This window comes from Fukomys damarensis, unplaced genomic scaffold (assembly GCF_012274545.1).
Source record: "Fukomys damarensis isolate Sample0158 unplaced genomic scaffold, DMR_v1.0_HiC HiC_scaffold_7, whole genome shotgun sequence".
NCBI classification, from domain to species: Eukaryota; Metazoa; Chordata; class Mammalia; order Rodentia; family Bathyergidae; genus Fukomys; species Fukomys damarensis.
The window spans coordinates 2,140,278-2,153,651 of NW_022900919.1; the positions used below are offsets into that span (position 1 = coordinate 2,140,278).

General features: G+C 40.1%; 1 protein-coding gene across 10 annotated transcripts in view; it reads left to right on the forward strand.

The window, feature by feature from the left end:
* Positions 1-13,374, forward strand: part of Oca2 (OCA2 melanosomal transmembrane protein) — a 231,444-nt gene that overhangs the window by 160,247 nt on the left and 57,823 nt on the right. For 6 of the 10 annotated variants that reach the window (XM_010612938.3, XM_010612936.3, XM_010612942.3 and 3 more), the window contains one exon: positions 9,067-9,203. The exons of the other annotated variants lie outside the window; for them this stretch is intronic. In XM_010612938.3, the coding sequence (XP_010611240.1) occupies positions 9,067-9,203 (137 nt within the window). The remainder of the gene's footprint in view (positions 1-9,066; positions 9,204-13,374) is intronic. 10 annotated transcript variants of the gene reach the window in all.

Below are 13,374 nucleotides of genomic sequence, written 5' to 3' on the forward strand. Positions count from 1 at the left end.
GGTCGCCCTTGTCGTACGCCCGGCTCTGCTTGACGTTCTGACGAGCAATTTCGATGCCCGCACTGACCCTCAACCCCATTTCAAAATTTGTTCTATAAAAATGGCTTCCCATGATTCACAGTGCGAAATGTTGACTTCCTGTTTTATTACTATTTTCTGACTATAAATATGTACTTAAATATGCAAAAGAATAAAATATGTCCATAACCTATAATTCTGCTACCCAGAAATACCGCTGATTGCAATTTTGTGTTTTCTTACATTTTCCCTGCCTACCGTACTACACATATTTCTTTTTATATCAGAGTATTAAAATCACATTATGTCCTACCTTTTTTTCTTCATAGTACATTGTGCCCATTTTACCAGACCATTAATTATTCTTCCAGAATAGAATATATTTATGCATATACCATGCAAGTATATTCCTGTTTATTTTACCTTTGTTGAATATTGAAATTGGTTCAGGTTCTTTATTATTATCAGTGGTGTGATAAGCATCTCTATAAATAAAAATTTGTTTCATTTCTGATTCATTGGAAATAATTTTCCTGACATCCAATTGCCCTAAGTGAGTTATGTTTAAGAATCCAGATAAATCTTGACAAGCTGGTATATGGGAGGGTTGTTGTCACTCAGCTTGTCGTGCTCACTCCTGAAAATCACTACTGCCATCTGTTTTTTTTTTTTTTTTGAGACAGGGTTTCACTTTGTAGTGCAGTCTGGTCTCAAACGCATGGTGATCCTCCTGCCTCAGCCTCCCAGCTGCTAGGGTTACAGGTGTGTGCCACTGCTCTTGGCTCATTATTACCGCTTTAAACACACATGACTCATCTTGACAGTGAACAATAGATTCATATTTTGTTTCTATTAATTCCACTGAGATTAAATTCTTTCCGAGAAGTACTGGATACATACATTTATTATTTTATAAACTTTCCACTCATATCCTTTGCTTATGTCTTTTTCTTGAGAACTTTGAATTTTCCCTATATTTTAGACTCTCCCTATGCACCTGAAGGAATCTGTTCTGATATATACGTTGTGACTATTTTTTTAGTTTTTTGGTGTATTAAATGTTTCACAAGGCTTTTAGCTATTCTATAGTCAAAACACAGATTTTTAGCTGTATTTCTGTCTAAATATTTTCTGGTTTTATTAAAATTTTAAATGGCCTTTCAAGATGCTTGAGGATTCATGCACAGTTGTATGAAATAATCCAGCAGTCCTGGACCTATTACCCAGTTCCTTCTAAAAATAAAATTTTGAGAAACTGTGGTACAATATCACAACCAGGACACTGAGGTGGATGTAGCCATGGTGTGGAGAATCTGATTTCCACAAGGTTCCCTTGTGTGTTCTTTGATATCTTGCCCTCTTCCTCTCCCCTCTACCCCCTCCCACAATCTGATTTCTGTTTCTAAAACGTTGTCATCCTAGGAGTGTTATATAAATGGAATCATACAGGATGTGACCTTCTTAGGTTGGCTTTTTAAACTCAATGTAATTGCCTGGTGATTCAACCAAATTGACTCATATATCAATATTTAATTTCTTTTATTGCATCCCATGGGATGGATGGTACTACAGTTTGTTTAATAATTCACTCTTTAGACAAATCTGAGTTGTTCCCCATTTGGGGCAGTTATGAATAAAGTTGCCGTGTCATCTTGTCACAGTGTATAGATAGTTTATTCATTCACTTAACGGATTCTTCTACGCAACACATTTTTGAATCTCGATAAGGCCGAATGTGTCAACTTTTCCTTTTATGTATTACACTCTTGGCTCAGAAATGTGGTACTGTAAGAATTCTTTACCTAGTCCTGGATGCCGAAGAGTTTTTTTCCTTTACAAAAAAAGGTTTGTAGTTTTACTCTTGAGTCTATGTTAAGTTTTAGTTTTACATTTTGAGTTAATTTTTTTACGAGCTCGAAGTTTTGAGTTTTTTGGCCTGTGGATGTGGAAGACTGCTTCTGTTTGAGGAAAGAGTTGTTGTCCGTTGTTTTCATCTGGGAGCCCGCTCGTGGAACAGGGTTCAGGGGGCCTGGACTGGGAAGGCAAGGCTCGAAATCACCAGGCAGGTTCCGGGGAGGTTTCTGCAACAGTTCCGCTTTAGTCAGCAAATGCACAGGTTTATATAGGGTAAGGCGGGGGTGGAGCCAGGGTGGTGCCATTGGATCGCTATTGGGTAGGGCAAGGTAGGGGTGGAGCCAGGGTGGAGTCGGGATATTTGGCACATCTTTATTGGCCACATGTTAGTTTTAGAATTATACGCTTTAGGGGCTGTGGTGAATGGAGTCAGGACTTTAGAGGTTCTTGAGAGGAACAGTTTATCTGTCTAAGGTCAGATCTCTGCACACCCAAGGGGGCGGATTGTTACAGCCCTAACAGGCCTCGGACTTTTCTCACGAGAGATGGGTGCGGCGCTCCTGACTCAGCCAGATGCTAACCTGATCCTCAATGCTTCTTCCTTGAATTACTTCCACGAGGTGGGCAGAAGCAGGCGAGGAGATCTTCTCCCGTCCGTTGATCTACCTGGATGACCCTTCCTAATTATTACAGCTTTGTAGAACTGTTCTGAAAGAGAAAAACAATATGCTAGGTTATGATTTTATCTGGATCAGGAATATTCAAATAGACTATGAATTGATGATTGTTTTATAGAACATTGGACATGGTTTACAACTGGCTTCTCAGGGTCATTTCAAAGTTTTGTCTGTTTCCATGATTATTTTATCTGTGGACTGATGTTTAATTAGCAACTTGCAATCTGCCTAGTTTTATTTTTAAAATAAGATTTTGATTTATTTGTTAGATCTAGTTTTCTATTTTCCACCTCATTAACTTCTATTTTTATCTTTATCGTTGCCTTCCTTGTACTTTTTTTTGTTAATTTTGTTCTTTTACTAGTTTTTTGAAATGAAAATTTATTTTATTTGTTTTCCTTTCCAAAATAAATGTTTAAACCTATACTTTTCCCCCTGATGATTGCTTTAAACACATCCTATAGAGTTCAATCTGTAGAATTTCTATCTTTTCTGTTGACTTTTACCTGTATTTTTTTACTTTTGTTTGATGATTGGATGTTTAATTCGATTTTCTGGTTGAAGAATGTTTTTATTTATTTTGTTATAAATTTCTAGTTTAATGGAACTTACTTCTGGTTTCTTTGTAACCAAATTTTATCATGTTCCATGTGTGTTTGAAAAGGAGGTGCACTCTCTAGTGTCACTGTGTAAATTCATGTACTTATATAATTTATATGGTGGTTATGCTGGGTCTTCCATACCCTTATTTTTGTCTGCTTTATCCATCTTGTACTTACAGTGATGTGTTAAATATCTCCTGTTATAGGTGCGTCTCTGTTAATTTCTCTTTGAGTATCTTACTGCTTGCTTTTCAAAGGTGGTTATGATATTTGGTGGATACATATTTATTACTGTCCTATCTTCTCTGAGAGTCGGAAGCTTTTTGTACTTACAGGTTTTACACTTTGTCATGCTTGGTGCTCTTTGGCTTGAATTTGCTTGGATATTAGGATTATTTGTTTCCATTAAGTTTATTGGTACATTTGAAGCAAAAAGTATAGTCACATTTATCACTGGGATCTTGTACCTTTACGTGATATGTCTTGGTTCTTGTCTTTTCCCCATACCCCTGCCCTCCCTTCACCCCTGTCACCCTTCTCTATTGGATTTTAGGGTTATAAACACCTTGCTTGGCTTTTAACTTACTTTGTTCTAGGTGTGTCCTTTAAATTCAGAATATTGTTGGGACTTACTTTGTGAAACAAAATAAAAATACTGTTTTCTTTCAGAGGGTGAATTTAGTTTAATCACATTTATTAATGTGATTCACATCACTGTGTAATTTTATCATGCTGCTATGTACAGCATCTGATATTTTTGTTGTCATGCTTCTGTATGATATATACATACATACATATATATATATATATATGTATGTATGTATAATTACTATTTTTATTAATTTTGGTACCGGGGATCGAACTCAGGACCTTTTGCTTGTGAGGCAGGTGGTGACACCACTGAGCTGAATCCCGGGCCTGTATACTTTTTCTTTTCTAAATACTTTGTACAATTAGAAAAATTAATAGTTTTGTTCCGGTGATTACCTTTATTCTCATGCCTAATCAAATCCTGTTAGTCCTTTGTTTTCTACTTAATCTTTAATATCTACTTCGTCTGTCTTTGATTTCTACTTACTGCCTACATGACCTTTGGTAAGTTTATTCTACTTTTTACTTCTTTCTCGACCCCCATATTAATCAAATTATTTCTGCTTTCAAATCGACAACATTTGCACAGTATTCTAAGATCTACAGTACTTTGCCGCAAGTCCACACCTGAGTGTACTTGACGCTCAACTTAGGGTTTTGCCGGTGTCCCTGCCCTCTGGTGGGTGAGGTTTCTATGGGAGCCCCTTGAGTTTTGCAGCTCAGGACTGTGTTTCTACGTCTGTTCATATTTCTGAGAGCCTGGCTTCTCTGATCTGTCCTTTGTTCACATGCCCGCGTTGAGTTCTGTGGAAACATGGCTCCCCTGTTGCCTCCTTTCTGTGAGAGTCGGGGACTTTGGTGGGTGCCTAATTCTCTTACTGTTGTAAACAGTTTGATCATTTTACCGCAGGCCTGGAGGTTTTAAACATTTCTTTTTGAAGTCTGATAATTTTTTCTAAAACATCCCTGGGTGCGCCACAGGGCTTCGAACACATAGCGGTGCGTCTTCTTTTATTCTAGAAAGGGTTTCCCCTTAGTTTTAAGTATTATGCTTCCTTGGTTTGTGGATCTCTTATATGGAGTGGTAGTGACTTGCCTTCCATTTCAACCAATTTCCTTTAGATTTATTTTGTTACTTAAATTATTTTTATCTTTTTTTTTCTTTCTTTGTTTTTTCAGTGCCCCCTTACTGCATTTTCATTTGGTTATATTATTTCTCGAACACCTTCTGACGTAATTTGTGCTTTTTCTTTAACTTCTCATTTTATTTCTTTACATTTTTATCTGTTTCTGCTCTTAGCATTTGGGTTTCGGATTCAAGTTGTGTTCATGGTTTCACGTGCTTGTTTATGAGTGTATAGTGCCATACAGAGTGCTGTCATCCTGTGTTTTCCTCTAGTTTACACTGGGATTTTTTTGAGACATCTTTGTTGTTCAGTGTTTGCAGTCTCAGGCTATTTTATCCCCGGGGCGGTGAAGTCCGCTTTCACTCACGCTCTCCGGGAACAGACGCCCATAGGGGTCAGTTCTGAGACTCTTGGTTTCAGAGCGCCCTCTGTGGTCAGTGTGGTGGATTGCAGCTTTTGTAAGCTATGGTTTTCATTTTTTGTGGTTCTGGAAGATGTCCTCTTGTTGCTTTCCCCTTCACTCATCAGTCCCCAGTGAGCTCGCCTCCCTTCCTATGCGTGTTGCTGTCTCTGCCCCTGAAAGGACGTGTGCTGGGGCTGGCTCCCTGGGCGGGATCTGTCCTCTCTCTGCAGTCAGAGCCAACCAGCCAGGGTCACTGTCCCGTAGTTCTACACTCAGGCTGGCTTTTCTGCACAGGCCTGTTATTTTATCAACTTCAGTAACTTTGCTGTGCACCTCTTTGTTTTCCATGGAGTTTTCTGGCCTCTTTTTGGTGGCAAACATGTTGGGTAGCTACAATGACGTTTATTCTCTACTGACGAGGATCTTGCGTTTATAACGCCCCCAGTCCTCAGTGCCCTCTTGCCTCTAAGGAAAGGAATCTATGTGGACTCGTGAGCGTTTCTTGCTGGCCGGTGGAGTTTGTCGTGAACAGTGTGGACATGCGCAGAGTTTCGGGGCGTCACTGTGTCGGCTGCCGGAGCCCCTGTTCCCCTTCGAAGACGGCGGGGCCATCAACCTCATTCCGCGTCTCTGCTCTTTCTATCACGGCCTCATTTTCCCCCGGAATTCTCTTTGTGCACCTCTTAGGGAGGATAAAATTTTATTTTCTTTCCTTGGAGATGATTGTTTTCTAACTAGAGATTATTCTCATGCTGGATTCTTGCACTCAGATTTTTTTCCTGGGGGTTCTTTCATGGGAACCAATCTACCACATATCTCCCCTACCTAAGCAATATTACAGGGGTCAATAAATCTATAAAGTTAGATTTTTTCCTGTTCCTTTAAATGTAGATACCTATTGAGTTTTACTGTGGAATTTAGCTCCGATAAAGCTTTCATTGCTATATTTTGCTTTTGTTTGAGATTTACTCAGACATAACTAATTTTGTGAGATTTAAAAAAACAGTAAGTTTGTAAGTGAAATCAAAATGTAGAAAAGGTCTCCAGAGAACATACTGTTTCGAAAATACTGTACTACAAGCAACATCTGAAAGTGCTTTGGTTGGTGTGATTCAAAAGGACCATGAGTACTGACTAACATTAGACTAGAATAAAATTCCTCATAGAATTTTAAAGCCCCCTTCTATCTGGGGCTTCAGGGATATCTAGCTAGACATTCATATTTTCTCAAAGGTCAAAGTAGATGCTAATGTAATATCGGGTGCTTTTTAAAAGGTTAATCTCTGTATCGATCACAATGTTGTAAACTCACTGAACCAGAGTCAAATATTTTTATTCCTTCTGGGGGCTGAAATCATGCATATGAGATCAGTATTTTCTGAATGTAAATTTCAAAGCCTGTCTCATCCATACATTATGTTTTAAAAAATAAGACAGGAAGAAAGGCACTTTTCCATGCAACTCTCCCTGTCGGAGCAGAGGTGGCTTTAGTCTTCTCAGAGAAAGCACACCTTTAATGTAGAATGAAGACAAAGCCACCCACCCTTAAAACATACATAGGGAACCTCCCCAGTGGTCAGCGCCAAGACTGACAGTCTCCTCTTTGAGATGGTGGCACTTGGGCAAATTAGTATATCGAACACTTTAGATCAGTGGGGCAGGTGAGGGCCATCACGGGGTTGTCTGATACTCCTGAAAGAAGAGGTTCCAGACAGTTTGAGGAAGCCTGGATATCTGTGAGGAGAGTGCCAGGAGACATGGTGCAGGAACTATGTTCTAGAAACTATGTACTGATTTTACTCTTTATTATTATTATTATTATTATTATTATTATTATTATTATTATTATTTTTGGTGCTGGGGATTGAACTTGGGTCCTTGTGCTTGTGAGGCAGGTGACAGCACCACTGAGCGAAATCCCAGGCCCTTTGCTCTCAGAGTCATTGGGCTGCTCAATAATAAACGGGATATGTCATTACATTTATCTGCAGATATGTAGCTCATGTGATCTCACAGATCCCGTTTTGCTTTGGCCATTCTGGACTGGGTTTTCTGTCACTTTTAACTTGATGAACCCTAGGTGTTACAAATTAACAAAAAGAAGTCATCTTTTCATGACATTTGTAAAGACTTCATGGTAACCATAGTTTTTCAGTCCGATGCATTTGATTGCAAAGTGCATTGTGTGTGCCGTTATATCTGACAGGCCCAAGTTCTTCCTGAGGAGATTTTATTGCGAGTAACCCCTGTCTGCCTGGAACCTTCAGGATGGCTGAGCAGGTCGTGAGCTGCCTACCTGGCTTATCAAGGGGCTCGTTGGCAAAATCCTCAGGAGATGGCGCTGGCCAGGAGGATGTGCTGCTACCTTGTTATTCTGACAGCTGCACCCCTGAACCTCGGCAGGAGCCACTGGTCCCATGGAAGACAGGTCAGCAGAGGCTGAAGTAGCACATTTCTGCCCACAAGGAGGTGTCTTCTGTACTCCCCATGCCAACCATTTCTTTCCTTCTCCAACGCCAAGCCACTGTCTTGTCATTCGGTTCATTGCTCTGTAGCGGTTATCCTGGTTCTCTAGTTCTGTGCTGGTGAGGAGCAGGAGACTCCTCAGGTGAAGGGACCAGCCCCACAAGGCTGCCCTCACTCTGGTCAGCAGTGACAAGTGGCAGGCCAACTACACTCTGTCCAACCCGGCTGGAGGTCAGCTTCTGGCAGCCTGCCTTCTGCTCCGTGAACGCTGGGATGGCTCTGAGACTCAGGGGAGCACCTTCCTTACCTCTACCGATTTATCTTAGAGGGTCTTTCGAAGGATCCCCAGAGCTCTTTCGGACAGGGGTGAGTGTGAGTGTGTATGTATCACTGGCCTCTTTGGTTAGCTCAGTGTCAGCCCACCTCTTTTCCACGGAGCGCTGGGAGGAGGCAAGCTGAACTTTCCAGTCTTCTCATTGTGCCTCTGTCTTCCTGATGACCAGCACCGCCCCCCAAACCTGAAGCAACCCACAGGCTCCGACAAGTCATCTCGCTGGAAGGAAAGGTAATCCCGCCACTCTTAGGAAATCCTAAAGGTGTAAGAGCTCTGCGCCAGGAGCGGATCACATAGAGCAAGAGTCCTCTTGTCCTGCTGGTTGTCGGCCCCTGGCCTGCCCGCCCTGCCTTCTGCGGAGTCACAGCTGGTCCAAGTGGGCGGAGAGCCTGCCGGATGGGCCCCTCACGGCCCATCTTCTGCACGCTCTAAAACTATAAGCCTTCACATGTAAAATTGCAAGCCAGTACTGCGTGTGGTCTGATGAGAAACAGCCCTGCACCGCTGTGTTGTCACATTTCCTACACCTGGAAAGGGGCCCAGTGGGACCGCTGGTAGCCTAAATGACTGTTTTTATGCAACTTATGTCATAGATTATTCAATGGGTGAGAGAAATTCTGAATTCCAGCCGTCATGGTAACAAGAGTATCGAGCAAATTAAAATCATTTCAAATGACTCAAAAAGCCTTAAAATGATGCGAAAGAGTTAAAATGACCCAATGTAACTGTTGTCTTGGTAGAGGGGAGTAAGGGGACGTGGGGTGAGGTCGACCCCGAGACTCGCCTCACGCAAAGCCGAGCCGGAGCGATTCAGGCCGTTGAGAGGCGCGTGGTGCCGAGTGTGGCCTTGCAGCAGAGGCGGCCTGAGCGTGGGCTGCGATCCCGGGGATGAAGGAGGCAGAGTTCAACTCAGACTCTTCTGTGGGATCCGCTATTTCAAAAATAACGAAATGAGCCCTTTTTATAATAAACGCAGTCCTTTGCGTCGCTGCAGGTTGGCGTTCCTTACTTCGAAGGCTGGTAACCGGCGTTCGTCAGCCACCTGCCCGGACGTACTTCAGGAGGACTTGCGTGACGACCTCTGCCTGCTGAGCCTCCGGTGTCGCCCACGGGAGGCGCGGGTAGTAGCAGGTGCGCGCTGCATTCCTGGAGATCCAGGGCGACTTGGGGCAGGCCCGGCTGCGTGTCGCGTCTGTGTCCTGCTCTCTGTTCCCACTCAGCGTGGACTTCACACGGGCCAAACCCCCTTCCGACCCAGCCGCTCCCCACCTCCGTGCAGTAAGCAAGCTCGCCTTTCCCACGTGGGTAGAATGCTGTCTTTTTATGTATCAACTTCCAGGTTTCAGTCTATTTAGAGCCATTGTGTTTTGTTGACAGTCCCAGAGCTCTTTCTCGCCTGCCAAGGGTGGCTTTAGAAATACTTTACAATACTGGATGACAGCTCAGTTTTTCTTTATAATAACTGGCTATTCTAAATTATTAAGTTTTCAAATAGATGTTTAAATCATTTTATCCAAGTAAAAAAATTGAGATTTGACTGAAACTGTTGGCAAGGCCAGCTTGAACTACACAATGTGAACCTGTCTTAAAAAAACAAAAACAAAAAAAGGATTCACATTTCTGCATATCAGCTATTGTTTTAATAAGGTATATCTTCCTTTAATAAGGTATTTCTTCATATACATATATATATATACATATACATACATATATATAAATATACATACATACATACATATATATATAATATATATATATATATTCTTTTGAGACAGGGTCTCACTATGTAGTTCAGACTGCCCTGGAACTCACTATGTAACCCAGGCTGGTCTCGAACTCACAGAGATCCTCCTGCCTCAGCCTCCCAAATGCTGGGATTACAGGTGTGTGCCACCACGCCCAGTGCTCATATATGTTTTGAATCTTTGTGTTTTTTTAGATGTTTTAGCTTATCGGTACAATTTAGGTATACAATCCAGTTACATTAATCATCGGGATCTTGTATCTTTACATGATCTGTCTTGGTTCTTATTGTTCCCCATTCTCCTGCCCTCCCCTCACCCCCTCCACCCTACCTATTTACAAAGACTTTGTTTCCACATTTTTCCTTTTCACGTATTTTTTCTTTTCCCTTCTTTCCTTTCCCTTACTCCATCCACTTGCCCTACTTCTTTAGACCTTTTCTTCCTATTACACAATATCAACTATATATTTTGATCTTTATTTACACTTTTAGATTTTCACACCAGAGAAACTATTTGGTATTTACACATGCATGTCCTATTAATTTCACTTGAGTATAGCCTCAGTGTGCATCTACTTAGCTATAAATGCCTCAAGTTTCTCATTCTTTATGGCTGAGTAGTACTCCATTTTATAAAAAAATCACATCTTTTATCCAGTCTCCAGTTGATGGGCATTTGGGCTTTTTCCAAGTTTTACTATTGCAAACTGTGCTGCTATAAACATGGGTCTGCATATATCACTGTGGTATGATCCTTTTCTTTTGGAAAGATACCCAGCAGAAGGATAGCTGGGTCAAATGGAACCTCTAGTCCAAGCTCTTTGAGGTATCTCCATATTGACTTCCATAGTGGTTGCACCAGTCTGCACTCCCCCAACAATGGAGAAAGCTTCCTTTCTCCCAAAACCCTGTCATCATTTGTTATTGGTTGATTTCTTGATAGCAGCCATTCTTTTTGGGGTGAGGTGGAATCTCAGTGTTGTTTTCATTTGCATCTCTCGAATGACCAATGATGTTGAACATCTTTCATGTATTTATTTACTGCTTTTACTTCTTTGTCTGAGAAATGTCTGTTCATTGCAGATGGCCATTTTTGAATTGGGTCTTTATATTTGGGGGGATCTGATTTTTTGAGTTCTTTATATATTCCAGATAGTAGACCTTTGTCTGAGGAACAGCTGGTAAATTTTTTCCCCCACGTTGTAGGTTGTTTCTTAGCTCTGTTGGTGATTTCTCTTGTAGTGCAGAAGCTTTTTAAAAAAGATGAGATCCCAATTGTTGATTCTTTGTGCTAGTTCCCGGGCTGCTGAGGATTTGTTCATGAAGTCTTTTCCTATGCCAATATCTTCAAGAGTTCTTCCTAACTTATCTTCCAGAAAATTTAGTGTTTCTGTTTTAATATTTAGATTTTAATTCACTTCAATTTTAGTGTAGTGCATGGTGAAAGATACTGGTCTAGTTTTAATTTTTGGCAAATTGAAATCCAGTTTTTCCAACACTATTTATTAAAGAGACTATCTCTCCTCCAGTGAAGATGGTTGGCTCCTTTGTCAAAGATGAGGTACCTGAGTATGTCTGGAGTTGTTTCTGCATCTTCTAATGTATTCCACTGATCCTTGGATCTGTTTCTTTGCCAGTACTATGCTGTTTTTATCAGAGTAGCTTTAGAGTATAGTTTCAAGTTGGGGATGGTGATACCCATTGCCATGTCTGTGATGCCTAGAATTGCTTTTGCTATTCTAGTTTTTTTCTGTTTCCAAATAAATTTTTGGATTGTTTTCTCTAGTTCTGTGAAATATACTGTTGGGATTTTAATTGGGATTGCGTTGAATCTGTATAGCAGTTTTGGAAGTATGGACATTTTCACTATATTGATTATTCCTACCTAGGAAAAAGGGATGTCTTTCCATTTTCTTACATCCTCTTGAGTCTCTTTTTCAGAGTGTTAATAGTTCTCAATGTAGAGGTCTTTTGCTTCCTCTGTTAAATTGATTCCTAGATATTTCATTTTTTGGATCCTATTGTGAAAGTGATTGTTTCCCTAATTTCATTCTCAGTGAGTCTGTTATTTGTGTACAAGAAAGCTATTGATTTTTGAGTGTTTACCTTGTATCCAGCTACTCTACTGAATCTGTCAATCAAGTCTAGAAGTCTTTTGGCAGAGTTCTTTGTGTCTTCAATGTAGAGTATCATATCATCATCAAATAATGACAGTTTCACTTCTTCCTTTCCTGTCTTTATTGCTTTAATTTCTTTCTCTTGTCTAATTGATGTGGCTAATGTTTCCAGAACTATATCAAAGAGGAGTGGTGATAGTGGGCATCCTTGTCTTGTTCCTGATTTTAGTGTGAAGGTTTTCAGTTTTTAACCATTTAATTTGATGATGGCTGTTGGTTTTTCAACAACATTTCAAGTTGAGAGAAAGACCATCTATTCCAATTTTCTGGAGGGTTTTTATCATGAATGGGTGTTGAATTTTGTCAAGTGCTTTTTGTGCATCTATATGGATTTTGTCCTTGACTCTGTTACTATAGTGCATCACATTTATTGATTTTCATATGTTGAACCATCTTTGCACCCCTGGGATAAATCCAACTTGGTCAGGCTGTATGATTTTCTTGGTGACCCTCTGTATTCTGTTTGCCAGTATCTTATTGAGGATTTTTGCATCTGTTCATTAGGGAGATTGGTCTGTAGTTCTCTTTTTTTGGTTGGGTCTTTCCCTGGTTTTGGAATCAAAGTAACAATTCCAGGAATGAATTTGGAAGTATTGTTTCCCTTTCAATTTCATTGAAAAGTTTAAAGAGTAGTGGCAATAGTTCTTCTCTAAATGTCTTGTAGAATTCAGCAATGAATCCATCGGGACCTGGGCTTTTCTTTGTTGGTAAATTTTTAATTATGTTTTTCAATTTCACTGATCATAAATGAGATGTTTAGAATTTTTTATCTTCTTCATTCAACTTTGGTAATTCATATGTATCTAGAAATCTGTTCATTTCTTCTGTGTTCTCTATTTTATTAGAGTACAGGTTCTGGAAGTAGGTATTGATGATCCTCTGGATTTCTGCTGGATCTGTTGTGACTTTACCCTTTTCATTCCTAATTGCATGAATTGGAGCCTTTCCTTTCTTTCTTTCTTTTTTTTTTTTTGACAAGGTTTGCTAAGGGTTTATCAATTTTATTTATTCTTTCAAAAAAACCAACTCTTTGGTTCATTGATTTTTTTTATCATTTCTTAGTTTCCATTGCACTGATTTCTGCTCTAATCTTTATAACCCTAACCCTTAGTAGTATTAAGAGATCTATTTGTTATCTTTTATAGATGCTTTACAGTTTTTTTGGTTTTGTAAATTATCTGCTTATTTTATTTATCTCTATCATCTGTGTAGTCTCTACTGCCTAGCTAATCTCTCATCTTCCTGATCTGTCCATCCAACTTGTCCTCTCCTCCCCACTCATCCACCTTATTACTGAAATTATGAGATCAGTCTTGACAAGGCTGCTGGTCTGCACTATGTTGTTAAATCATGAATTTTGGATCCTCCTCAAGATTTATTA